This window comes from Ranitomeya imitator, chromosome 5 (genome assembly GCF_032444005.1).
Source record: "Ranitomeya imitator isolate aRanImi1 chromosome 5, aRanImi1.pri, whole genome shotgun sequence".
In the NCBI taxonomy this organism is placed as follows: domain Eukaryota; kingdom Metazoa; phylum Chordata; class Amphibia; order Anura; family Dendrobatidae; genus Ranitomeya; species Ranitomeya imitator.
The window spans coordinates 659,451,343-659,478,130 of NC_091286.1; the positions used below are offsets into that span (position 1 = coordinate 659,451,343).

The window sequence follows — 26,788 nt, forward strand, 5'->3', positions numbered from 1 at the left end:
TTATTTTCCCTACCTCTACCACCTAGAAGCCAACGCTTTATTTTCTGGCATTCGCTGTTACATCACGTTCCCCCTCCGGCTTCTGCAGTGATTATCATTGATCTAGAAGGCCATCATACATTGTATGCCATCACTTGCCCCTAAACATGAAACACTGCCAACCTGGCCTGACATGGAGGCTACCGAATGGTGGCATCTTAAGGGCCTCCACAAATCTATAAAGCATAGTTCTTCACCTAACTTTATTTACGTCCTGAGGAAACCGGAGAGGTCACTACGTTCAAAACACAGAGCTGGAATTCCGGTGTGAAATCATAAGGGTTAATAATTAAGGTCTATTACAGGCGTTTGCACTATGATCCGCAGCCATGAGATCAGCAAGTTGTATTGCAGCATCGAAGGAGGGGGGAATGAAGAGCGAGAAAAGACCCGAATAGACCCGGGATCACAATCTGAGTGAATTACACATCAGGGAGAATTTATGACTTTATTAGCCCGGAACATGATGATATCAGTGCTCCTCTCTGTGGTTATCATATACAGGTCATCTACTAGGGATATAAGTGAAAAATCAATGTACTAGAAGCTACGATAAAATGGGAAATGGAAACAATATTTTTAAAACATCTCGATTTATTTAGCGTAGAGTATGAGCCCACTTACAACATTGACTCCGATCAATGAGGTTATTAATGGTCTTCTGAGGAATGTTCTGCTGCATGCACTTGAACAAATCATCAAGATCCGCAGCTGGCAGCTTCTTTTGTAATTGCCGCCCAATGAAGTTCTACATGTACTTGATGGGAGACAAGTCTGGAGACACTGCAGGCCATGGGATCACGTTTAGGCCACGCAGGCTGCTCATATAAGCATGAGCAACGAGTGGCATGGCGATGTTGAAACATTGTTCCTGGGTCACTTGGGGTACAAAACAATGACACTGACACTCAGGGTACAGGATAATGACACTGACACTTGGGGTACAGGTAGGTCTTCAGGTTCTTTTTGAAGGTTTCGATGGTCGGTGCGAGTCTGATGTGTTGTGGTAGAGAGTTCCAGAGTAGGGGTGATACGCGAGAGAAATCTTGTATATGATTGTGGGAAGAGGAGATAAGAGGGGAGTAGAGAAGGAGATCTTGTGAGGATCGGAGGTTGCGTGTAGGAAAGTACCGGGAGACGAGGTCACAGATGTATGGAGGACACAGGCTGTGGATGGCTTTGTATGTCATGGTTAGGGTTTTGTACTGGAGTCTCTGGGTAATGGGGAGCCAGTGAAGGGATTGACAGAGGGGAGAGGCCGGGGAATAGCGAGGGGACAGGTGGATTAGTCGGGCAGCAGAGTTTAGAATAGATTGGAGGGGTGCGAGAGTGTTCGAGGGGAGGCCACAGAGCAGGAGGTTGCAGTAGTCGAGGCGGGAGATGATGAGGCCATGGACTAGGGTTTTGCAGATTCTTGGTTGAGGAATGTATGGGTCCGGGTGATATTTTTGAGTTGTAGTCGGCAAGAGATGGAAAGGGCTTGGATATGTGGTTTGAAGAAAAGAGCCAAGTCAAGGATTACCCCGAGGCAGAGAACTTGCAGGACTGGGGAGAGAGCAGCCATTGATTTTGATGGATAGGTCTGTTGAGAGAGATGGGAGAAAGATGATGAATTCTGTTTTATCCATGTTGAGGTATATAGAGAGCGTCATGCACTGTGGTGTGCAGGCAGGACAATAACAGTAGTGGATGCAGTGGTTGCCGTTATATCTGGTCCTATATGTATATGATTCTACTGAACATGTATACAGTCCTGAGACACAATATCTGTACAATGTCTCCACCTGGTGGAGAACAGCAGAATAGCAAGTATCAGTATAATGGATGCCTTCATGACTTTGCTTTCCTTTGCTTTCGCACATAAGAGGAATGTAATGACTTTCTTGCAGTCGCTTGCTGGATAATCATTGACCTTAAGAAAAGTTTTTCTTGATTCGTTGTGAAATGTTTATTTTTTGTCCTGAGCTGAGATTTTAGAAGCTCTGACTTCTTATCCTCCCAATCTTCATCTTTCTCATCCAAAGGGTTATCTTCCAGTGCTGCCGCTAGACGATAATCTCTGCATTCTACTTCAGCCCTGCGAAATGCAATCACATTCATTAAAATACCTCTAAAAGACAAAATATTGGATGTATTTTCAGATTTATCTGCCAAATACAGCGAGGATGTACAACACAATAGACAAACTTGAAAACTGCAATACCCTAATGTCACCAACAGGGGGATGTGTTGAGCTACTTACAGCACCAAAAACTACATTACCCTTACAACATCAGGACATACTAACCCCCTGGACACACAGACACTTTTTTTCCCTTACCTTTCAAGAGCTTTCCTTTTATTTATTTATTTTACCAAATAAGGTGCCGAAAATTTTTAAAAAAATTCCAAGTGGGATGGAATTGAAAATAATATATATATTTTTATAGATTTAGGTGTTTTTAACATTCAGCATTGGGGTAAAAAAGAAAACTTCTTGTAACTTAGTTAAACAGGTCAGTACGGATTTGGTGATATCAAAATGTTAGACTTGAAAAATTAGTTTTAGCCCCATATTCTGAGAGCTATAGGGTTATTTACTTTTTAGTAGATCCAAAGGGTTGAAGGTCAGTCTTAAGATCCATACGACTTTTCTTTTTTTTTTAATTCAGGAGGGTGAAATATTGGTTATTGTCCATTTTGGTGTTCAATTGCACAATATAAATAGTTAGATTTTTTTACCAGTTCAGGTAATTAAAGGTGAACCCGATAGGTTCCCCAATTGCCCCAATCCGCCACCATGTGTTAACACTCTGCCTAACAAGCCCTTTGTACAGTATAAGTGGGGCGTTGGTTTCCCCAGACTTGTCGTCCCACTAATAATATTACTTTTATGTTTGTGGATAGATGGATTATTTCATATTTTATATTTTTGCAGAGTTTTATATATTTTTGAAAAAAAAATCTTATTTACCTTTTTAATTAGTCCCCTTAGGGACTTGGTTGCCCCATATGAAGTGCCGCCTCCAGGACACTTGCCTATATTACTAGGCGTCCAGGAGGTGTCACCTTTTAACATAAGTTTCCAAGACATGCTGGGAGACGTGCTTACTTACGTCTCCAGAAACTTGACACAGTCTTTGTGGCCGTAAATCTCTGCGATTCTCCTGGGCGAGTCTCCATGAAAATCGGTGGCATCAATAGGTGCGTGCAAGGAGTGCAGGGTACGGAGGACGCTTAGCTTTCCTGATTCTGCAGCAAAATGTGCAGGTGTCCATCCGATGTCCGTCCTCAGACAGGACCGGGCCCCATAATCCACTAATAGCTTCACTGTGTCCGACTGCCCTGCTGGAAGCAAGGAAGGGCATTCAGAGGTAATGAAATGTATGATTCTGGGACAAAACCTTAAATAAATTGGTACATGGAGAAGGTAGAATTGGTGCATACACAACAATTTTATACAGCCTTGACCTGAACCCCTTTCTGACATCGGGCGTAATAGTACACCAATATCAGAGTCTCTCCCTTTGATGTGGGCTCCGGCTGTGAGCCCTCATCTTTTCTGACACAAGTCAGCTGTTTTGAACAGCTGTTATTTGCCTCTAAAAGCTGCGGGTGGAATCGTGATCCACCCGCGGCTGTTAACTAGTTAAATGCATTTAACATACGTGTGGAGATCAGACTGAACTAAAGGAATCCATCTTGTCTTCTTCCTGAGAAATCTCGCTTACAACAAGATACATTTCTGCTGACTTGACATTTCCTTTTATGGAAGTAATCATGTGTGCATTCCTTCTTTCAATAGCAGCCTTTCATTCACCTTCCAGATGATGTAACTTTCTACTGATAAAGACTGGTATAGATTGTTTATGTAAGAGATAGTGAAATATGAGCGCTTGTGCGCATGTCTGTAAAAGAATAATTCTTTTCTATATAAAGGAAGGGCAAAGCCCAGAGAGAGAGATGTGCTCCTGGGCTTCCCCTGTATATGATCACACAATACCTTGTTTGCGTGTCATTTACTCAGGATCCCTACCTCTAGTAAGCCAGGGACTGAGAAGGACTTAACATTTCTTTGGCGCACCGAACAGGGACCCGAGATGAGAGTATTTGCTCGAGATTCACCTGCAGATACGGACAATGGAGATCTGGGATAATGGACGGCAAATGAACTGAAAAACCTGGCCAGGTAAGAGACATTATTAGTTCTCTTTTATCTGCCTTGTATTATCCGAAAGATCTCTATGAGCCGTGTCACGCTGGGTTAGTCTAGTAGTGAGTAGATACCTATAAAACTCGGGTTACTATATTGTATAGATTTATGAGTCCTGTCCCTGGCAGTGTGTGAACAGTGTGAAGGTTGTGGTATGTTGTGAAAGAAGAGCAAAAGTGCGTAGAAAAATAAGCCGAAATAGTTGGGGTATAAGCCTTATACACGGAAGTCAGCCTAACTGGGTCATGTGGTTGCGTCCTTTCGGGGAGACCTCCGCCCATGCTTGACTCTCATTTAAGTGCTTAACCTCCTTCATTTCTGGATAAGGTTTGATAGAATGAGCCCAGGACGCGGGTCCATGAGCCTGGGACAAGTATGCTAACTGACACAGAAAGTTTTGTGATCTGTATGGTGTTGCTGGGTCTGTTTGCGTGCATAATAGCACTTAAGTACATTCTGCACATTAGAAAGAATGGAGCAGATCAGCCCTTCAATATTTTAGCTCCCTAGGAGAGAAGGCAACGAGACATCACCTAGGATAAGTGATTGTCCAAACGTCACCTGGGGTAGAAATAGCTAATATTGAAAAAAAATAAATAAATAAATAAAAAAAAAAAAGAAAAATGGGAACTAAACAGACAAAAACCGTCTTAGGACAAGTGGAAGCAGCAGATATCATACAGGAAAGATGTGGGAAGACAGTCAGAAGTCAGATTAGAAGGGTAAGAGAAAAATTGGGAATTTCAGAAGCACTTATGTTCAGTACAGAATGGGAAAAACTGAGTAAAGAACGAGGTGGAATTATCAAAGACAATGGGTGGGAAGAAATCATACACTGTATGATAGAGGTCTCAAAAACAGCTAAAGAGGAGAATTGGAAGTATGATCCAGACACTTCCAAATGGATTATGGGGAAGGGAAAAAGTTGTGACATAATCCCACCACCTTACCTAGATCCAAAAGCCCAATCATTTGTACCATCTGGAGGAGCAGAAGGAGGAAAACAATTTCCAGCCTTGTATCCCAATCTTGGTGGGGTAGGAGGATGGGTATGTTCACACTGTGGACAACAAAATCCAGATTGGAGAAATGATTGCCTAGTCTGTGGTACACCTAGACATGGCGCTGTACTTGCCCCTGTTAGGGTAGTACCAAGACCCTTTAGGGAACCTGGTGCTGACGGGGTAATGGGAACTAGATATCACCAGACCCGACAGTATTTTCCTTGGTCCCCTGCTGAAGGTATGTCCCTCCTGCATAATGCGCCTGATCCCACTCAATATCCCATCCGATTTGCACAATACATACAACAAATCATGCAGACTCATGCTGGGGTCTGGGCGGACGGGGAAGAATTATGTAGAATGAAAATGTCCCCCGGACTTTTTCAGGAATTATTGACACACCTACAGCCCAATAGACCAGTGGCAGAAGGGGGTGCCTTACAGACAGAAGCATCAGGTACCCAGTTCACAGAGGCATTAATAATTTTCATGAGAGAAAAACAGAGGGAAAGGGGATCTACGGGTGTGATTATGCAGAAATTTGGGCAAAGTATTGAAGAATATAGTCAAGAATTAGAAAATAGCTTTAGGGATGAAGGATTGGATTTGACTGATGCTTCAGTAAGGAGACTTTTTACAAAACAATTAATAGAGGGGCTAGATCCGAAAATCAGAGAAAAATTTAAATCCTCTACTCCAGATTGGAGAACAATTGAACAACCAAATATTGTGAAACAACGATGTTTAGGAATAGTCATGGATATGAGAGAGAATCGTAAGCCTGTTAGAATAGCACAAGCTAATACAGGAGGAAGAGTGAAACACAACTTTCCTTGCCACTACTGTAAAAAGCCAGGTCATTTCCAAAGAGAGTGCAGGAAGAAGTTGGCAGATATAAAGTCAGGCAAATTTGTTCCCAGAAATAACCCTCCCCAAAAGGACAACCAGCAGAAATCTACCATCATAGATGGTCCCATACCAGATTCAGATTGACTCGATGTGTTACAAACTTCCCTACCAGCTAGAAGACCTATGATACAGGTGAATGTGGGGGGGAGAGAGATTCCATTTTTGATAGATACAGGTGCAACTTCCTCAATTTTGAATCAAGATTTTCTTCCGAATCCGGAAGATATTTCAGAACAAACAACTTTTGCTGAGGGTTATGATGGGGTAATTCGAACACTGCCATATACTGTGCCCCTAGAGGTCTCATTAGGACCTAAATGTTTTGCATCCAGATTTTTGTATGCCAGAGGTGCCCCAACATGTTTGTTAGGAACTGATGTCCTAAAGAAATTAGAAGCTAACATCAATTTTAGGGAAGATGGCACAGTTATACTGACTATCCCTGATGATGCAGAAACATTAGAACAATATGTTAGAATTCAGGCTTTTGAGGATTATGCTGAAGAAAAAGAGTACACCACAGATCTAGACCTCTCAATGGTCCCAGAAACACTGTGGGCACAGGGTGACACCGATGTGGGACTATTGCATATCTCTCCTGTAAAACTATCTGTGCAACCAGGAACTGTTCTCCCACAGCTCAGACAATACCCTGTGAGTGCCCAGCAGGAACTAGCGATTACAAAACAGATAGAGGGATATAAAGAGAAAGGAGTTTTGGTAGAGATACAATCACCTGCTAACACTCCTCTGTATCCAGTCAAAAAGAGAACTCTTGATAAGAGTTCTATGCCCAAATATCGTATGGTACATGATTTAAGAGAAATAAACAAAGTTCTAGATCCAATCACCCCAGTTGTACCCAATCCTCATACGTTACTATCACAGATACCAGCCAGTTCTCAAGTATTTACTGTAATAGATCTTTCAAATGCATTTTTCTCGGTTCCTTTACACCAAGATAGTTGGCATTTGTTTGCATTTACATTTAAGGGCAAACAGTTGGCGTGGACACGCCTTCCACAGGGAATGATACACTCCCCTACTCTTTATTCAAATGCCCTACAAACAGTCCTTCAGAGGTTTGAACCCGAACCACAGGTAGTAATTTTGCAGTATGTGGATGACCTACTACTTTGCTGCCCAGATCTAGAAACTGCAGAAAGGTCCACTGTGAGTTTACTATGTTTCCTAGAAAAAGAAGGGTGTAAAGTGAATAGACAAAAGCTACAAGTTTGTCAGACCAAAGTGGTCTTTCTAGGTCATTGCATTTCTCAAGGTAAAAAGCATCTTACACCACAAAGAACTGAAGCAATAAGACAGATGAATGAGCCTAGAAATCATAAACAGCTACGAGCATTTTTAGGAATAGTGTCTCATTGTAGACAATGGATTATACATGCCAGTCAACTAATGCAACCACTGTATGACTGTGTAAAAAGTGAACCTTATTTGTTGACAAAAGAAGGTCAGATTTCGTTCCAACAATTAAAAGATGCCCTTGTTTCAGCTCCAGCGTTAGGGCTACCAGACTACACCAAACCGTTTCAGCTTATGGCTGCAGAAGTTGATTCCCATGCTACAGGAGTTCTTACCCAGAAGCATGCAGGGAAACAAAGACCAATTGCATATCTTTCAGCAAGGTTAGATCCCGTAGCTAGAGCAGCGCCAACCTGTGTACGTGTAGTTGTTGCTGTCTCACTATTGTTGGACAAAGCATCAGAAATTGTTCTAGAGTATCCACTCACAGTTCAAACTACACATGATGTTTATGGGATATTAAACCAGGTCCAACCAAAACACATCTCCATGGCCAGACATTTGCGGCTGCAGTGTTCTTTGTTGCTCCCCTCTACTATCACATTTGCTAGGCTTCAGACTCTCAATATAGCTACACTGCTACCTCTCGAGTCTGAAGGGGGGAATAAGGACACTGATCCACACGCAAATTTTTTCCCTACAGACACACATGATTGTACAGAGCTCATTTTACAAGAAACGGTAGGCTTACCCAATGTATCCGAAACACCACTTCAAAATCCAGATTTAGAGCTGTTTATAGATGGTAGTAGGTTTGCAGATGACACAGGTAACTTCCATACAGGGTATGCAGTTGTGTCAGAATCTGAAACTCTCAAAGCAGAACCACTTCCACCGAAACAGTCTGCACAAGAAGCAGAACTAACAGCATTGATTGAAGCTCTTAAAATAGCTGAGAACCAGACAGCTAATATATACACTGATTCTAGGTATGCACATGGTATTGTGTTTGATTTTGGAGTAATCTGGAGAGCTAGAGGTTACATGACAGCGTCAGGACAACCTGTAAAACATGCTTCTCTGATCAAACAGATCTTAGAGGCTGCACAAGAAACAAAAGAAGTAGCAGTAATCAAGGTAGCTGCACATGTGAGACTCGACACTAGGGAATCTAGGGGAAATGATAGGGCTGATAAAGCAGCCAAAGCAGCAGCAGTCAAACCCTTACAACAGGTTCATACTGTAAACCCCACAGAAAATACTGAAGATAGACTGAGACAAGCACAGGAAGATGCAGGAGAAGAGGAGAGGGACAGGTGGAAAAAGGAAGGGGCAGAAGAACAAGCGGGAATTTGGAAGAAAGATGGACTAATATGTCTACCTAGAGCCTGGTATCCGATTGTAGTTGGTGGACTGCACCACCCTACTCATGTGTCTGCAAATGCAATGACACTACTGGCAAAGCAAGTCTGGTTGGCTCCAGGTTTTGGCAACTATGCAAGAGACTATTGTGCTGCATGCGCTATATGCCTGGCACATAATCCCGGACAGACAACAAAGACCCCTATGAAGCACCACGTCCGACCTCTCTACCCGTTTCAGCGATTACAAATAGACTTTATCCAGCTGCCAAAAAGTAATGGGTATGAGTATGTGTTGGTATGTGTGGACATGTTCTCGGGGTGGCCAGAGGCCTATCCAGTTCGGAAGGCTTCAGCTAAAAACACTGCTGTAAAGCTAGTTGCCGAACTGATACCCCGTTACGGTCTCCCTGAAGTGATCGAGTCAGATAGGGGTACTCATTTTACTGGAGAAATATTTCAAAATGTACTGAAAATGTTGGGTGTTGAAAGTCAGTTACACACTCCGTACCATCCTCAAAGTTCTGGTAAGGTGGAACGCATGAATGGAACTTTAAAATTAAAAATACAGAAAGCCATGGCTGAAACAGGAAAGCCTTGGACAGAATGCCTTCCACTGGCCCTTTACTCAATACGCAATACCCCAAGGGGTAAGACTAAACTGTCTCCATATGAAATTTTGTTTGGCAGGACTGCCAATTTAGGATGTTATTTTCCACAGCAACTTGTGTTAAATATTGAGTCATTGACTTCTTATGTGCAAAATCTTCAGAAACAATTAACTAAGGTGCATGCACAAGTTTTTGCTTCCCTTCCAGATCCTGATAACACAGAAGGAAGTCACAAGTTGGAACCAGGTGATCAAGTCTATATAAAAAGACACACCAGAAAGGCTCTAGAACCAAGGTTTGACGGACCCTTCCAAGTCCTGTTGACAACACCTACATCAGTCAAGCTTGAAGGAAAGGCATCATGGATACATGCAAGCCATTGCAAGAAAAGCAGTATAAACTCATGATATTGATGTTAATAATAATAACCTCAACGGAGGCGTGGGATAGACTGAATTCTCTAGCCCCTTTGAACAATAGATTCGTACAACATCATAGAAAATTAGTGCATGACTTGTTAAACAATACACAAACCCTGACAGATTGTTGGATCTGTACCCATTCGCCGGTATCAGCCACAAGTATACCTTTTCTAGCAGTTCCCGTATTAGCAGAAGAAATATTCGCTTGGCCTAATTGTTCAGACAACCTGGCCAACAACCAAATTGGTAATGCTAGGCTGTGGAATACTACAATCGCCATACCAATTGTGGGATGGGTAGAATTTCCTTGGTGGCAGGGTAATCTCTCAGGGAGTAACACACATCTACAATATTTAGCATTTAGGGGAGGAAAATGGGTACCTAGAAATAAGACTGGATTAACTAATTTAGGACAGGTCCCCACAGAAAATCTACAGCTTAGTTTCAGTACAACCGTCCCCCCCTCTGATGCTTTCAAACCTGTAGTATTGGAAAGATACATACATAATAGAAAATGGAAACATTCTAAATTGTTCCCCCAAGGTGATGCAAACAGTTGTACAAGTAAGCTGGGGAACCTGGTTTGTAATAAATCCGATGAGTATATCAAAGGAATGCCTGTATGTGGGAATCCCGCAGCCGGGTACTGTAGCCCCTTGGGACAAAAACCCTCTTGGTGTATGCTTCAGAATGTATCTAGTTTTGTGGATTTGGCTCACAGATTGGTATTGCAGCACTCAGCTTTGTGGGATCTGCCTGAAGGTACATTTTGGATATGCGGAGAAGGAGCATATAAATGGCTTCCCGTAGGTATAAAGGGTACTTGTACATTAGGACGCCTAACCCCGGCTACTTTCATAATTTCAAATAAACAAGTGAATATGCAAGCCGTGCCCAAGCACACACTGTATAAAAGAGCTGCAGATAACTCACCACGTCCCTCGGGGAGGCCACATATAGTACAAATGGGAATTCCCAACAAAATTGCTAGTACCATTTTTATTTATCCTATGTTAACACAGATGTGGGATAAATTAGTTAGAGCCACGGATTATCTAGATGATCAGATCTGGGATATATTGGATATACTAAACACTAGTATAGCTGTACAGAATCAGCTTATAATAGTCACTAACCAACATACCCTGGTATTGGATTACCTAACTGCCTCACAAGGGGGTATGTGTCAAATCATCGGACCCACCTGCTGTCATTATATAGACCCGAATAGTACTATGAGTATGACATTTAAATTAAAGGACGTACAACGACTCAGGGATCAGTATGACAAAGACAATGACCAGAATAAGGATAGCTGGTGGTCAGATACCTTTTCTTTTCTTAACCCAGCCAACTGGTTCAGAGGAATCGGTGGGTGGGTTGCTGGGATTATGCAGAGCATAATACATATAGTTATGATTATTGTAGTCATATACGTATTATTCCAGATTGTGCTCAAGAGTATCTCAGTATGCACAGATAAACTTTGTGTAATAGATGCAAGAGTATAAAGTTTTTTTTCCTTCTTCTCTTATGTTATCCTTTGCTAATACTGATTATTGCGCTTATTTTGCTATCCCTTTGTAATATCTGTACTTATTGCAAAACAAAGAAAAGGTTGCGAGAGTTAAACGGAAGAATTAATACTAGATTTGATTCTCTTATTGAATACAAGCATGTACATGTGTAATACCAAATAAAGGCTTTGTCTTTGGCCCTGTGGTAATAAAATAAATAAAAGAAAATGTCAAAGGGGGGAATTGTGGAGATCAGACTGAACTAAAACAATCCATCTTGTCTTCTTCCTGAGAAATCTCGCTTACAACAAGATACATTTCTGCTGACTTGACATTTCCTTTTATGGAAGTAATCATGTGTGCATTCCTTCTTTCAATAGCAGCCTTTCATTCACCTTCCAGATGATGTAACTTTCTACTGATAAAGACTGGTATAGATTGTTTATGTAAGAGATAGTGAAATATGAGCGCTTGTGCGCATGTCTGTAAAAGAATAATTCTTTTCTATATAAAGGGAGGGCAAAGCCCAGAGAGAGAGATGTGCTCCTGGGCTTCCCCTGTATATGATCACACAATACCTTGTTTGCGTGTCATTTACTCAGGATCCCTACCTCTAGTAAGCCAGGGACTGAGAAGGACTTAACAATACGCTTCCAGCAAGCGTGACCAAAAATCCCGCCCATCGGCGCCCATGTACCATGACCGCGGGTCTCCAATGTGTTAGCATGACAACCAGAGGTCTCCAGCAGACCTCTATTGTTGTCACTGCTGAATTGCTATGAGCGCCGCCCAGGGGACGGTGCTCATAGCAAGTGAGCAATTCTGCTACATACAGGTGATCTGATCATTGCCTGTATGTGGCAGAGCCAAACGGGTTATGGCAGCTTCTAGTCTCCTATGGAGACTATTGAAGAATGCCAAAAGTAAAAAAGTTTTTAAAAATATTAAAATAATACAAACTTTCAAATCACCCCCCATTCGCCCCATTCAAAATAAAACAATAAAAAAAATGAAACATACAAATATTTGTTATCGCCGCGTTCTTCGCCCGATCTAGCAATATAAAAAAAGAATGGACCCGATCACTAGATGGCGTAACGAGAAAAAAAGTCAAAACATCAGAATTATGTTTTTTTGGTCACCGCTACATTGCATTAAAATGCAATAACGGGTGATCAAAATATCGTATCTGCACCAAAAGGATATCATTACAAACATTAAAAACGTCAGCCTAGGTTAGAATAGAATAGAAATATACACATAATACTTACAGTAATAATAGCACATAACATCTGTTACTTTAATAAGTATTACTTAACTATCACCTAACAAAGTTTACTTTTATGACTTGTTAAAAAAGGGAATGGGTCTTTAGTGCTGCTAAAATTAAGAATAATTTTCCCTCTCAGATTATTTTTCTCCTCTAGTGATTCATTTTTTGAGGGTTTCAATGTACTGTACTCATTGCATTGCCAGTTTCCTTTCATACTACTGAACATCAGGGGAGGACGCCTAAATGCAGGGCCGACATTAGGGGCAGGCAGACCAGGCAGCTGCCTAGGGCCCCAGCTCCTCCAGGGGCCCCCAGCCAGTGGCATGCCACACGGCCTCTATTGGGCCCTTGAGTAAGAGGGGTCTGGCGCCGGCCCCTACATCGTGCATTCAACTCATTGGCATCACAGATGCCGATACAGTTGAGAGCGGTGATCGAGGAGAGAGCGTCAGATGATGCTCCCACTCCCATCACTCTGCCTGAGACAGCGTGTACCAGCAGTGGAGCTGATGAGACCCTCTGCAGAAGCCAGAGCAGCACTGGAACGAGGAGGAGAGGCAAGTATTGTATGTGTGTGTATGCATTATAGTGTGGTGTGGGGGGGCTTCATTATATTGTGGGGGGTGCATTATGCTGTGAGTGGGGGGACTGCACTATACTGTGTATGTGGGGAGGCTGCATTATAATGTGTGTGGAGGCTGCATTATACTGTGTGTGGGAAGGCTGCATTATACTGTGTATGTGGGGAGCCTGCATTATACTGTGTATATGTGGGGAGGCTGCATTATTCTGTGTGGTGGGGGCTGCACTATGCTGTGTATGTGGCGAGGCTGCATTATGCTGTGTGGGGGCTGCATTATACTGTGTATGGGGCTGCATTATACTGTGTAAGTGGGGAGGCTGCATTAAACTGTGTGTGGGGGCTGCACTATACTGTGTGTGGGGGGGGCTGCATTATACTTTGCGCAGGGGGACTGCACTATATTGTGTGTGGGGGTTGCATTATACTGCATGTGGGGGGCTGCATTATACTGTGTGTGGGGGTACTGCACTATACTGTGGATGTGTGGAGGCTGCATTATACTGTGTGTGTGGCTGCACTATACTGTGTTTGGGGGGCTGCATTATAGTGTGAGTGGGGGGCTGCACTATACTGGTTGTGGGAGGCTGCATTATATTGTGTGTGTGAGGGCTGCACTATACTGTGTGTGTGGGGGGCTGCATTATACTGGGTGTGTGGGGCTGCATTATACTCTAAGGGGCCTGCATTATACTCTATGAGTGGGGCTGCATTATACTGTGTGTGGACTGCATTATACTCTATGAGGGGGCTGCATTATATTCTCTGAGGGGGGCTGCAGTATACTCTCTGAGGGGGTCTGCATTATACTCTCTGAGGGGGGCTGCATTATACTCTATGAGGGGGAATACAGTATACTCTGAGGGGGACTGCATTATACTGTATCAAGGACCATGGTCAGTGCATTATATTATCTGTACTATATGGGACTTGCATAATACTGTATCGAGGAATATCTGTCCCCATCCTTCTTCCTCAGCCGGAGTAAAGAGGCCAGGAAACAAGCATTGAACGACTTCAATATTGTCGCTCACACTCGTTTAACAGCCTGATCTCAGCGCATGTAAATACAGCAGAAACGTTTCTGTGTGATGTGCAATATGTGACCATTTGGGGATCCACTTTAAACTTTTATCCAGGTCCCCACTGTGTCTAAAACCGGTCCTGCCTAAATGGCTTTATTGGGATCCTGGAGTCCAGGACCATGATGATTTAGGGTAAAGTTCCATGTTGGAACATTTCCTTAATGTGCTTGGGATTGCTGTACAATGTGGATCTACCTTTGGCTGCTGCCCAATGCAGTGCGGTCCTGTCGTTCCAGTCAATATCTTTGTGATTTGGGTCATGAAGACCTTTCTTCAAGATCTCAGAGACCAAATCATAATCCCCAAGAGCAGCCGCTTGGTGGAGCTCAGTGACATCTGCCATCTTGTAAATTCCTAGTTTCAAAGAGAAAAAAAAATGTAATAAAAACATTACTATATTTTACTATGCATAGCATTATCATATTCTGCACCGCTTTACATACATTATTATTGCTGTCTCCAATGGGACTCGCAATCTAAATTCCCTCTGGGACTGGAAGGAAACCCACACAAATACGGGGAGAACATACAAACTCCTTGCAGATGGTGTCCTTGGTGGGATTTGAACTCAGGACTCCAGTGCTAACCACTGAGCCACCGCGCTGCCCATATGTATAGAAATGCACTATATTGACAAAACAGTTGTGCTCCCTCCATATTACACCTACAGAAGCTTTTCTGACCTCTCATACTTAGACATTAACATGTAGTCGGCCCCTCGGCAGATATAACAGGTCCCACTCATCTGGGAAGAATTTCTACAAGATTTTGGACTTGTTTGTGGGAAGTTTTGCCCTTTTATCCAAAAGGGCATTTGTGAGGTCAGACCCTGATGTTGCAGAGAGGCCTGGCTCACAGTCTCCTTCTAGTTCATCCCAAATGCCTTGGTTTGTGTTGAGGTCCGGGCTCTGTGCAGCCGCTCGTGTTCTTCCATCAAACTCCCCCAACCACGCTGTTATCGACCTTGTGCGCTGGGCACAGTCCTGGGGAACAGAAAAGGGTCTTCCCCAAACTGTTCCCAAAAAGCCAGAAGGTACAATTGTCCACAATGTCTTGTGCTGAAGTATTAAGATTTAATTTCACTGGAAGAAAAGGGCCGATGCCGACCCCTGAAAAACAAGCCAATAGCATTATCTCTCCTCCACCAAACTGTACAGTGGACACAATGCAGTTCGGGTAACGTTCTCCTGACATTCACGAAACCCAGAGTCCTCCATCAGATGCCAGATAGAGAAGTGTATTCTGTCACTGCACAGAACACGTTTTCTCCAGAGTCCAGTGGTGGCGGCTTTACACCACTCTATCCGACGCCCGGCCTTGTGCTTGGTAATGTAAGGCTGCATGCAGCTGCTCGGTCATGAAGTTCCCAGCCGGGGTGCAGTGTTTGTGCTGATGTTAATACCAGAGGAGGTCTGGATTCTGCAGTTATGGAGTCAGCAGGGCGGTAGTGACTTTCCTGCCCTCTGCTCCTCAGCACACGGTGACCCCGTTCTGTAATGTTACGTGGTCTCCACTTTGTGGATGCGTTGTTGTGATTTCTGCAACAGAATTTCCAACTTGATTTTTTATATTTTGTACGCCAACTAGTCCAAATTAACATAGCTGACAGCCATTATTTCTAAACATGCATTTGAAAAATCTTATAAGTTATTAACATTTGAAAGGGAATCTGTCAGTAGGATTTCACCCACCAAAATATTTATACGTGTAGTTTTTCAATCACAACTCCAGCAAAACCTTTACATGCCCGGTCCTGTTTGAATTGATATACAACTGAGGCTGAAGATCTATTCGTAGATCTGAAGCCTCTGTCACTCCAGCTCTATTCCCGGCCCAGCACCTTCACCTGCTTGACTGACAGCATCTATACTGTGTGACTTCAGGAAAAGGAGCCATCACTTAAGCAGGTGAAGGCGCTGGGCGGGGAATAGAGCTGGAGTGACAGAGGCTTCAGATCTACCATAGCTCTTCAGCCTCATATGTATATCTATAAAAACCCTGATTTATCAGTAACAGAAAAACAGACTTTTTATATAAAGGTATTGCTGGACTTGTCTTTGGAAGATCTACATGCTCATATAAATAGTTTGGGGGTGAAATCCTGCTGGCAGATTCCCTTTAAGTTACTGGTACATACAAGTCTACAGGTGATACTACTAACTTGAATACATTGGGAGCATTTAGTGTGATCTGTAAAATGATAAACATTGCAGTCATGGTATTCTGTACAAAATTGATTAAAAAAATTCATAGACTCGCCCTATTTTTACAGACCCCTATGAAATTGTGAACAGTTGGTAACCCTTTCCTATACACAGGTGACGGAGGAACATTTACAAGAAATGTACAGACTTCTTACCCCAATGGCTCCAATTGCTGGACCGCGGTGGTATCGGTGCGCTCTTTCAGAAACTATTACCTATGTTATGGGGGTCTACATTACATTACCGGTGTATATGAGGATGTTGGTTCTGATCGTCAGACGGTCAGGACTTTCGGTTGTAAAGCAAAAAATATTATAGGGATTACCGTACTCAGTAATTCAATATTACATTTCTCCGTTAGATTTTGCAAAACATGATAACTTCTCAATTAGAGTAATTAAAAAAAGAAGATCTGCTGTCTAGATTGGGAGGTTTTGTTAATTTAGAAGTTAGGACTGAACTGAGCATGTGTGACCACCTGCGCACGCTTAGCACATAATGAGGACGTTCTGAGACAGAATCAGAAGAACAGCAGAGGGCATCACGACAAGAGGAAGGTCATATTTATCCATGGGAGAATTCTTTTAATTTAGCTATGAATTAATTGACACTGACATCTCCCAATTAAGTGCCACTTAAGCAGTCGTTCCCAACCTTGATACAAACATTTTGACACAGTAAGATGTGCGGACCTTTTTATATTTGATGGACTGAGCTGTGACCTATTTCTTGCTTGACTGATGAGATCACTAGAGACACATAACTAAAAAACATCTACACAATTATAATGGACAACATGGTGTTTTTGGAGAGTAGCCATTATTTTAGAACACTTCCCTCTGCCGACAAGCTTTTTGGAGATGGAAATGTCATTCTCCAGCAGGACTTGGCCCCTGTCCACACTGCCAAAAGTACCAATACCTGGTGTAAAAACAACAGTATCACTGCGCTTGATTGGCAGCAAACTCACCTGACCTTAACCCCATAGAGAATCTATGGGGTATTGTCAAGAGGAAGATGAGAGACACCAGAGCCAACAATGCAGACGAGCTGAAGGCTGCTATCAAAGCAACCTGGGCTTCCATAACCCCTCAGCAATACTACAGGCTGATCGCCTCCATGCCACGCTGCATTGATGCAGTAATTGATGCAAAAGGAGCCCCGACCAAGTATTGAGTGCAGTTACCAAACATACATTTCAGTAGGCCAACATTTCGGATTTTAAAATCATTTTTCAAGCTGGAGTTATAAAGTATTCTAAGTTCCTGAGATAATGACTTTTGGGTTTTCATTGGCTGTAAGCCATAATCATCAACATTAACAGAAATAAACACGTGAAATAGATCACTCTGTGTGTAACGACTCTATATAATATAGGAGTTTCACTTTTTGTATTGAAGAACTGAAATAAATTAACTTGTTGATGATATTCTAATTTAGTGAGAAGCACTTGTAGACACAGCAGCACAGGATTCAGAAAACTTGCAAAGAAAGATGTTCCTTACTGTGTCCTGCAGTTGTAGAGAAGCATTATGATGTTTCCACCCAGATTTTCAGAGTGAGGAGAAGGAGAACAGTACAGAAGTTCAGGGAGGGCGTCTTTTGTTGTTGGAGGCCACCATGGAAACTCTCTCCTCCCTATTGTGTGACTGCCGCCTCTCAATGCTGCTCTGCGCTTGTGGAAATCTCTGTAAACAATTGCATAAACTTCCACGTTAAGGAAAGCTGGTAATTGCTAGATTATCAGATAATCCTGGATGATCAAACATTTAAAATATGTCTATTAGTGATGAGCGAATATACTCGTTACTCGAGTTTTCTCTAGTACGTTCGGGGGTCCTCCGAGTATTTTTTAGCGCTCGGAGATTTAGTTTTTAGCACCTCAGAAGAATGATTTACATCTTTTAGCCAGCATAAGTACATGTGGGGATTCCCTAACAACCAGGCAACCCCCACATGTACTTATGCTGGCTAACAGATGTAAATCATTCAGCTGAGGCGCTAAAAACTAAAGGTCCGAGCACTAAAAAATACTCGGAGGACCCCCGAGCGTACTCGGAAAATCTCGAGTAATGAGTATATTCGCTCATCACTAATAATATTGTCTATGATGTCCCTATCCCAATTCTCTAATAGTTTATCTGGACAGGGGATAGACAAAATTCTGCAAGTGGCAGGAAATGTATGAAATAATTTGCCTCCTACACAAGTGGGTTTCCTTTGAAAAAAATGGAGACAGTTCTTCATTTCCTGCAGGGCTTTATTGCCACGAGTTCTGCTTTGCATAGCGACGTGATTTTCTAATTCTGCTTTTTATGACTCGGTCAGGAAAGTGCATTATACAGACAAGTGCTGTGTGTAAAAGTCGGACAGCCCCAAAGGGGCGGATATACAATTGGTGCAACCTGGGCAGCAGAAGATGGGCCCAAAAGGTAAGGGGGCCTCTACCATCCCCAAATCATAGGGAATTGTGCATTTATTAGATTGCAAAGGGCCCTTATAAAGCTCTAGCACAGGGGCCCTCTTCGATCTGTGTCCACTCCTGCAGCACTAGGACCCGTGTAACTCCAATAAAGCTGTTAAGATGACAGTCCTTCCACATGCACCAACTGTCCGTGTGAAAAAAAAAAAAATCACAGCATACACATTGCCATTATTAACATACAAAACTGTATCTGATCATATATAAAAAACGGACACATGCATGCCACACAAATTAAAAATTATTTTTCATAGGCTCATTTGGACCCAGCCTTAAAGGAGTCACACTATATGACTGTAGACTTCTGAGTTCTTACAGTGTGCACACCATGCAACGTCATGGTTTGCCGGTGTTACCGGCGATTTGCATGCTTCCAGCCACATTCCGACTAGACGTTGTCAACCTCACTCAAAATATATTGCATGGGATCAGCTCTTTGGTAGCTGCTTGGATAGAACCCAGCACAGAGTTTTTATGTCAAAACATCATAAAGTTTATTGTCCGTCATAACCTTGACAGCTAAAAACTAAAACAGCTGTTCTTCAGTACAAATGAACAACACAAACAGTCTTTCCTCAAGCACAAGGGAAGAAAGGAAATGTAGCTGGCTAATGAAGCTCGGTATTTCAGGCAGAATCAGCTCAAGAAGTTTAAAAGTGTTTAACTAACACCTCTCTTCAGCTCCAGTCCAAACTTCAAACTTCTGAGCATGTTGTAATTAGGCCTGTAAGACCCCAGCTGGATTACGGGAATGACCTTTTCCACCCAGATTCTTTTGCTTGCTCCTAAATCCCGGACCCAAAATCCAGGCAAAGTAAAAGTCTCTCAGTAACATAGTGTTACTGGTACAAAGTTTACATCGAAGAAAAGAAAAAATCGTTCCAGCTCCAAATAGTAAAATCCAAATTCCAACTTTATTAAGCCAATATTAAAACAACGGTGGACATATGCTCTACATGTGCATATCAGGACACGAGCATGTAGAGCATATGTCCACCGTTGTTTTAATATTGGCTTAATAAAGTTGGAATTTGGATTTTACTATTTGGAGCTGGAACGATTTTTTCTTTTCTTCATGAGATGACCGCGTGGATCAGCGTTGGGTTCCGTGCTCCTGCGGTGGCTACTTGGTGAGCTGGCTTTTTTTCTTCTTTGCTACAAAGTTTACATTACCGTGGCCAACTACCTTGGTGGCACACATCTGCCATCCAGGACCTTACCACCTGCTTTCTTGTATACCCCCCTTCCCGCCTGAAGCCAGGGCTGAGCACCATCTACCCATAAATAGTGTAACCTTGGCTGAGCTTTTGCATTTCTATGTGGATTTCATATAGGTCTACACTCCCCACTAATCTCTTGGGAAATGACAGCTCCTAGTCCGTCATCTGGTGTATGTGTCTGGATTCTGGATTCTGAACGTTGCCTACAGAGCGCCAGTTTAAGCTTTTGTAATGCACTCATAGCCTCTGGTTTCCAGCTAACCATAACTGATTGTGTGCCTTTAAGAGATCAGTTAAAGACACTGCTATTACGGCAAAATTGGCAAATCTCCTGTAATAGCATACCATTCCTAGGAATGCTCTGACCGTTTTTTTCGTTAGGGTGCGTGGCCAGCTCTGTAAAGCACTGGCCCTTAGAAATACCTCATGGTGGGCCTCAGAAATCATATAGGGCTTCAATTTGCCCCAATCGTGAAGCTCAGTGAGGCTCTTTTATGAACGTGTACAACCCACTCATTGGTAACAGAAAATAAGGGAGTTCAACCACCGGAAGACGCCACACCTAACTGGTCCCTGTACAGACTAGAAAGCTCCTAGCCGCACAGCTAAAAACACCACCTCAGGCCTAGCTCCCTAAAAGGTTGTCGAGGGGTTGCTCATACCTCCTGAACAATCAGAAGGTAGGCCGTAACACACTGCAAACAAGGGAAGAGGAAATTGTGAAGAAAAATACATAAATCCAGGGTGAAAAACTAAAACACATTCATATTGGGTAGTGAGGGAAAACTAAGGAGAACCAACATAAAATGAACAAGTAACCTTCCAGAAAACTTAACAGTGGTAAAAGGAAAAGGTGCTGAAAAGGAAAGCAAACAGACTCACTGCAGAAATACAACTGGACATTAACAAATAAGGTAAACCCCTTAGATCAAGACCTGGGACTCTTGAACACACATCCACCAAAAGGTATAGCCAGCAAGGAAGTGCAGTGAAAGGTGAACATATAAAACCCCATCCAGAATGTGATAGGGCAAGCCAAAATGAGACAATGAAAAACAACTTGTAAAGAGCAAACCAGGAAGGGAAAACAAAGACAATAGAAACCATCAGCATTTGGACATGGGAGAAAGGGCAATAGCTCAGCAGACAGAGGAACCAACCATGCTGCAACAGGTCTCCAGATCGAACCCCAAAACTGAACCATGACAGTATCTCATTCCTGATGCCACAAGTGAGACCTGGCAACTTCAAGAACCTATCCCTAGTCTGGTGCAACAATTTCCAGATGTGCTGTTTTTGGAAAGGCGAGAAAGTTTCTGCCACTTTGATACCTGCAATGTTGGCTTCTGACGGTGCTAATAACCAACGTGTTTTGAGGGGATCAATATTGTTCCAGAGTTGTAGTAGGTTGACGTGATATATCGGTAAGGACTTCTTTTTCCCTGGTTGGTGTACTTTATAGTTGACCTCGCCAACAATTTTTGCCACCGCATAGGGTCCACTGTCATGATCCCAATGGCAGGGGATCACAAAAGGACAAGCACAAAAACAAAACAAGCTCTAGGGTGATGGAACCTGAGCTGACCGCGATCCTGAACCTAAACACACAACTAGCAGTAGCCGGGGAACGTGCCTACGATGATTCCTAGACGTCTCGCGCCAGCCGAAGGATTAACTTCCCCTATAAGAAGAAACACAGACCTCACTTGCCTCCAGAGAAACACCCCACAGAAATAGCAGCCCCCCACATGTAATAACGGTGAAATGAGAGGAAAGCACATATGTAGTTATGAAAATAGAATCAGCAAAAATGAGGCCCGCTAAAGCTAGATAGCAGAGGATACAAAAGTGAACTGCGCGGTCAGCGAAAAACCCTTCAAAAAACCATCCTGAAATTACTTGAACTCATGAAATTACTTGAACCAGGGATTCAAGCTTGAGGAGGCTAATTTGCATATTCCAGGTACCTTCTGGGAAAAGCGAAGAGTCTCCCTAAGCTAGAAGATCGTTGGGTACAGCCGGGACCAGCTGCTTGGAAAGAATCACCAAACCAGGGATTCAAGCTTGAGGAGGCTAATTTGCATATTCCAGGTACCTTCTGGGAAAAGCGAAGAGTCTCCCTAAGCTAGAAGATCGTTGGGTACAGCCGGGACCAGCTGCTTGGAAAGAAACACCAAACCAGGGATTCAAGCTTGAGGAGGCTAATTTGCCTATTCCAGGTACCTTCTGGGAAAAGCGAAGAGTCTCCCTAAGCTAGAAGATCGTTGGGTACAGCCGGGACCAGCTGCTTGGAAAGAATCACCAAACCAGGGATTCAAGCTTGAGGAGGCTAATTTGCATATTCCAGGTACCTTCTGGGAAAAGCGAAGAGTCTCCCTAAGCTAGAAGATCGTTGGGTACAGCCGGGACCAGCTGCTTGGAAAGAATCACCAAACCAGGGATTCAAGCTTGAGGAGGCTAATTTGCATATTCCAGGTACCTTCTGGGAAAAGCGAAGAGTCTCCCTAAGCTAGAAGATCGTTGGGTACAGCCGGGACCAGCTGCTTGGAAAGAATCACCAAACCAGGGATTCAAGCTTGAGGAGGCTAATTTGCATATTCCAGGTACCTTCTGGGAAAAGCGAAGAGTCTCCCTAAGCTAGAAGATCGTTGGGTACAGCCGGGACCAGCTGCTTGGAAAGAATCACCAAACCAGGGATTCAAGCTTGAGGAGGCTAATTTGCATATTCCAGGTACCTTCTGGGAAAAGCGAAGAGTCTCCCTAAGCTAGAAGATCGTTGGGTACAGCCGGGACCAGCTGCTTGGAAAGCATCACCAAACCAGGGATTCAAGCTTGAGGAGGCTAATTTGCATATTCCAGGTGCCTTCTGGGAAAAGCGAAGTCTCCCTAAGCTAGAAGATCGTTGGGTACAGCCAGGACCAGCTGCTTGGAAAGAATCACCAAACCAGGGATTCAAGCTTGAGGAGGCTAATTTGCATATTCCAGGTACCTTCTGGGAAAAGCGAAGAGTCTCCCTAAGCTAGAAGATCGTTGGGTACAGCCGGGACCAGCTGCTTGGAAAGAATCACCAAACCAGGGATTCAAGCTTGAGGAGGCTAATTTGCATATTCCAGGTACCTTCTGGGAAAAGCGAAGAGTCTCCCTAAGCTAGAAGATTGTTGGGTACAGCCGGGACCAGCTGCTTGGAAAGAATCACCAAACAGCTGCTTGGAAAGAATCACCAAACAGCTGCTTGGAAAGAATCACCAAATTTTTGCCTGTAGGACATTAATGCAAGAGAGCTTGGCTGAGTAGATTACACAAGAAGGAAAACACACAGCAAGTCAGCAGGATCTAGGAGCAACATGGCAGATGTGACAACCTACATGGTGAGCTGCAGCATGTGCTACATGTTCACAGATCGACCAGAAGAAGAATTAAATTTCACCTGTCAGAAGTGTAGACTAGTGGCCCTTTTAGAAGAAAAGGTGCGGGGTCTGGAAGAAAGAATAGCAACTTTGAAACTCATCAAAGAGAATGAAGACTTTCTAGACAGAACAGAAGCATCTCTACTGGTCACAGAAGGTGAAAAAAGTGTCAGAGAACCTCCAAAAGCAGATGAGTAGAAGCATGTGACCAAAAGAAGCAAGAAGACCATGGAGAAATCACCAACCACACAACTGAAGAACCGATATCAAATCTTTGTAGAGGATGAAGATGGCACACCTAAGGATGAAGCAATACCAGCAAGCAAAAAAGAAAAGGGCACACAGCAACAAGTGACAGCAAAAAGTACAGCCAAGAAGCAACGAAGAGTGGTGGTGGTGGGAGACTCACTACTGAGAGGCACAGAAGCAGCCATCTGCAGACCGGACATAACTGCAAGAGAAGTATGCTGCCTTCCAGGTGCGATGAGCAAGGATGTGACCGATAGGATACCAAAGCTCTTCAACTCCAAGGACGTCCACCCATTTCTTCTGATACATGTTGGCACCAATGACACGGCAAGGAAGGACCTACCGACAATCTGCAAAGACTTTGAAGAGTTGGGGAAGAAAGTAAAGGAACTGGATGCACAGGTAGTTTTTTCTTCTATCCTTCCAGTAGACGGGCATGGCACCAGGAGATGGAACAGGATCCTTGATGCAAACAACTGGCTAAGACGATGGTGCAGACAACAAGGATTCGGATTCCTGGACCACGGTGTGAATTACTTGTACGATGGACTCCTCGCCAGAGACGGACTACACCTCAACAAACCTGGGAAACACACATTCGCCAGAAGACTCGCTACACTCATCAGGAGGGCGTTAAACTAGAAGAAGAGGGGACGGGAAGAAAAACATTAGACTTGAACAAAGAAGATCCAGGAAAACATACTCAGAAGGGAGGTAAGAACATTTCTAAAACAATCCACAGCGAGGAGATTGGAACAAAACAAAATCCTCTAAACTGCATGCTCGCAAACGCCAGAAGCCTGACAAACAAGATGGAAGAAGAAGAACTAGAAGCAGAAATATCTACAGGTAACTTTGACATAGTGGGAATAACCGAGACATGGTTAGATGAAAGCTATGACTGGGCAGTTAACTTACAGGGTTACAGTCTGTTTAGAAAGGATCGTAAAAATCGGAGAGGAGGAGGGGTTTGTCTCTATGTAAAGTCTTGTCTAAAGTCCACTTTAAGGGAGGATATTAGCGAAGGAAATGAGGATGTCGAGTCCATATGGGTCGAAATTCATGGAGGGAAAAATGGTAACAAAATTCTCATTGGGGTCTGTTACAAACCCCCAAATATAACAGAAACCATGGAAAGTCTACTTCTAAAGCAGATAGATGAACCTGCAACCCATAATGAGGTCCTGGTTATGGGGGACTTTAACTACCCGGATATTAACTGGGAAACAGAAACCTGTGAAACCCATAAAGGCAACAGGTTTCTGCTAATAACCAAGAAAAATTATCTTTCACAATTGGTGCAGAATCCAACCAGAGGAGCAGCACTTTTAGACCTAATACTATCTAATAGACCTGACAGAATAACAAATCTGCAGGTGGTCGGGCATCTAGGAAATAGCGACCACAATATTGTACAGTTTCACCTGTCTTTCACTAGGGAGACTTGTCAGGGAGTCACAAAAACACTGAACTTTAGGAAGGCAAAGTTTGACCAGCTTAGAGATGCCCTTAATCTGGTAGACTGGGACAATATCTTCAGAAATAAGAATACAGATAATAAATGGGAAATGTTTAAGAACATCCTAAATAGGCAGTGTAAGCGGTTTATACCTTGTGGGAATAAAAGGACTAGAAATAGGAAAAACCCAATGTGGCTAAACAAAGAAGTAAGACAGGCAATTAACAGTAAAAAAAAAGCATTTGCACTACTAAAGCAAGATGGCACCATTGAAGCTCTAAAAAACTATAGGGAGAAAAATACTTTATCTAAAAAACTAATTAAAGCTGCCAAAAAGGAAACAGAGAAGCACATTGCTAAGGAGAGTAAAACTAATCCCAAACTGTTCTTCAACTATATCAATAGTAAAAGAATAAAAACTGAAAATGTAGGCCCCTTAAAAAATAGTGAGGAAAGAATGGTTGTAGATGACGAGGAAAAAGCTAACATATTAAACACCTTCTTCTCCACGGTATTCACGGTGGAAAATGAAATGCTAGGTGAAATCCCAAGAAACAATGAAAACCCTATATTAAGGGTCACCAATCTAACCCAAGAAGAGGTGCGAAACCGGCTAAATAAGATTAAAATAGATAAATCTCCGGGTCCGGATGGCATACACCCACGAGTACTAAGAGAACTAAGTAATGTAATAGATAAACCATTATTTCTTATTTTTAGGGACTCTATAGCGACAGGGTCTGTTCCGCAGGATTGGCGCATAGCAAATGTGGTGCCAATATTCAAAAAGGGCTCTAAAAGTGAACCTGGAAATTATAGGCCAGTAAGTCTAACCTCTATTGTTGGTAAAATATTTGAAGGGTTTCTGAGGGATGTTATTCTGGATTATCTCAATGAGAATAACTGTTTAACTCCATATCAGCATGGGTTTATGAGAAATCGCTCCTGTCAAACCAATCTAATCAGTTTTTATGAAGAGGTAAGCTATAGGCTGGACCACGGTGAATCATTGGACGTGGTATATCTCGATTTTTCCAAAGCGTTTGATACCGTGCCGCACAAGAGGTTGGTACACAAAATGAGAATGCTTGGTCTGGGGGAAATTGTGTGTAAATGGGTTAGTAACTGGCTTAGTGATAGAAAGCAGAGGGTGGTTATAAATGGCATAGTCTCTAACTGGGTCGCTGTGACCAGTGGGGTACCGCAGGGGTCAGTATTGGGACCTGTTCTCTTCAACATATTCATTAATGATCTGGTAGAAGGTTTACACAGTAAAATATCGATATTTGCAGATGATACAAAACTATGTAAAGCAGTTAATACAAGAGAAGATAGTATTCTGCTACAGATGGATCTGGATAAGTTGGAAACTTGGGCTGAAAGGTGGCAGATGAGGTTTAACAATGATAAATGTAAGGTTATACACATGGGAAGAAGGAATCAATGTCACCATTACACACTGAATGGGAAACCACTGGGTAAATCTCACAGGTAGAAGGACTTGGGGATCCTAG

At 42.9% G+C, this 26,788-nt stretch overlaps 1 protein-coding gene across 2 annotated transcripts; it reads right to left on the reverse strand.

Moving 5' to 3' along the window:
- Positions 1–620: 620 nt before the first annotated feature.
- ANKRD66 (ankyrin repeat domain 66) lies at positions 621–18,049 on the reverse strand. 2 transcript variants are annotated; one of them, XM_069768152.1, is made up of 4 exons: positions 17,963–18,049; positions 14,449–14,607; positions 3,135–3,363; positions 621–2,116 (listed from the first exon to the last, which is right to left on the reverse strand). In XM_069768152.1, exons 2-4 carry the CDS (start codon positions 14,594–14,596, stop codon positions 1,870–1,872), a joined length of 624 nt encoding a protein of 207 aa, XP_069624253.1. In that variant the 5' UTR covers positions 14,597–14,607; positions 17,963–18,049; the 3' UTR covers positions 621–1,869. The 2 variants fall into 2 exon arrangements, with proteins under 2 accessions (XP_069624253.1, XP_069624252.1); XM_069768151.1 differs by having other exon boundaries at positions 3,135–3,366.
- Between the last annotated feature and the right edge of the window lie 8,739 nt (positions 18,050–26,788).

What these genes read in the sequence shown, in the direction of transcription:
- ANKRD66 (XM_069768151.1), bottom strand. Translation starts at nt 14,596, where the DNA reads ATGGCAGATGTCACTGAGCTCCACCAAGCGGCTGCTCTTGGGGATTAT. An exon ending in GCATTGGGCAGCAGCCAAAG is followed by an intron (nt 3,367 to 14,448) that starts GTAGATCCACAT and finishes CCTTGCTTCCAG; the next exon opens with CAGGGCAGTCGGACACAGTG. An exon ending in TGTGTCAAGTTTCTGGAGAC is followed by an intron (nt 2,117 to 3,134) that starts GTAAGTAAGCAC and finishes TGCATTTCGCAG; the next exon opens with GGCTGAAGTAGAATGCAGAG.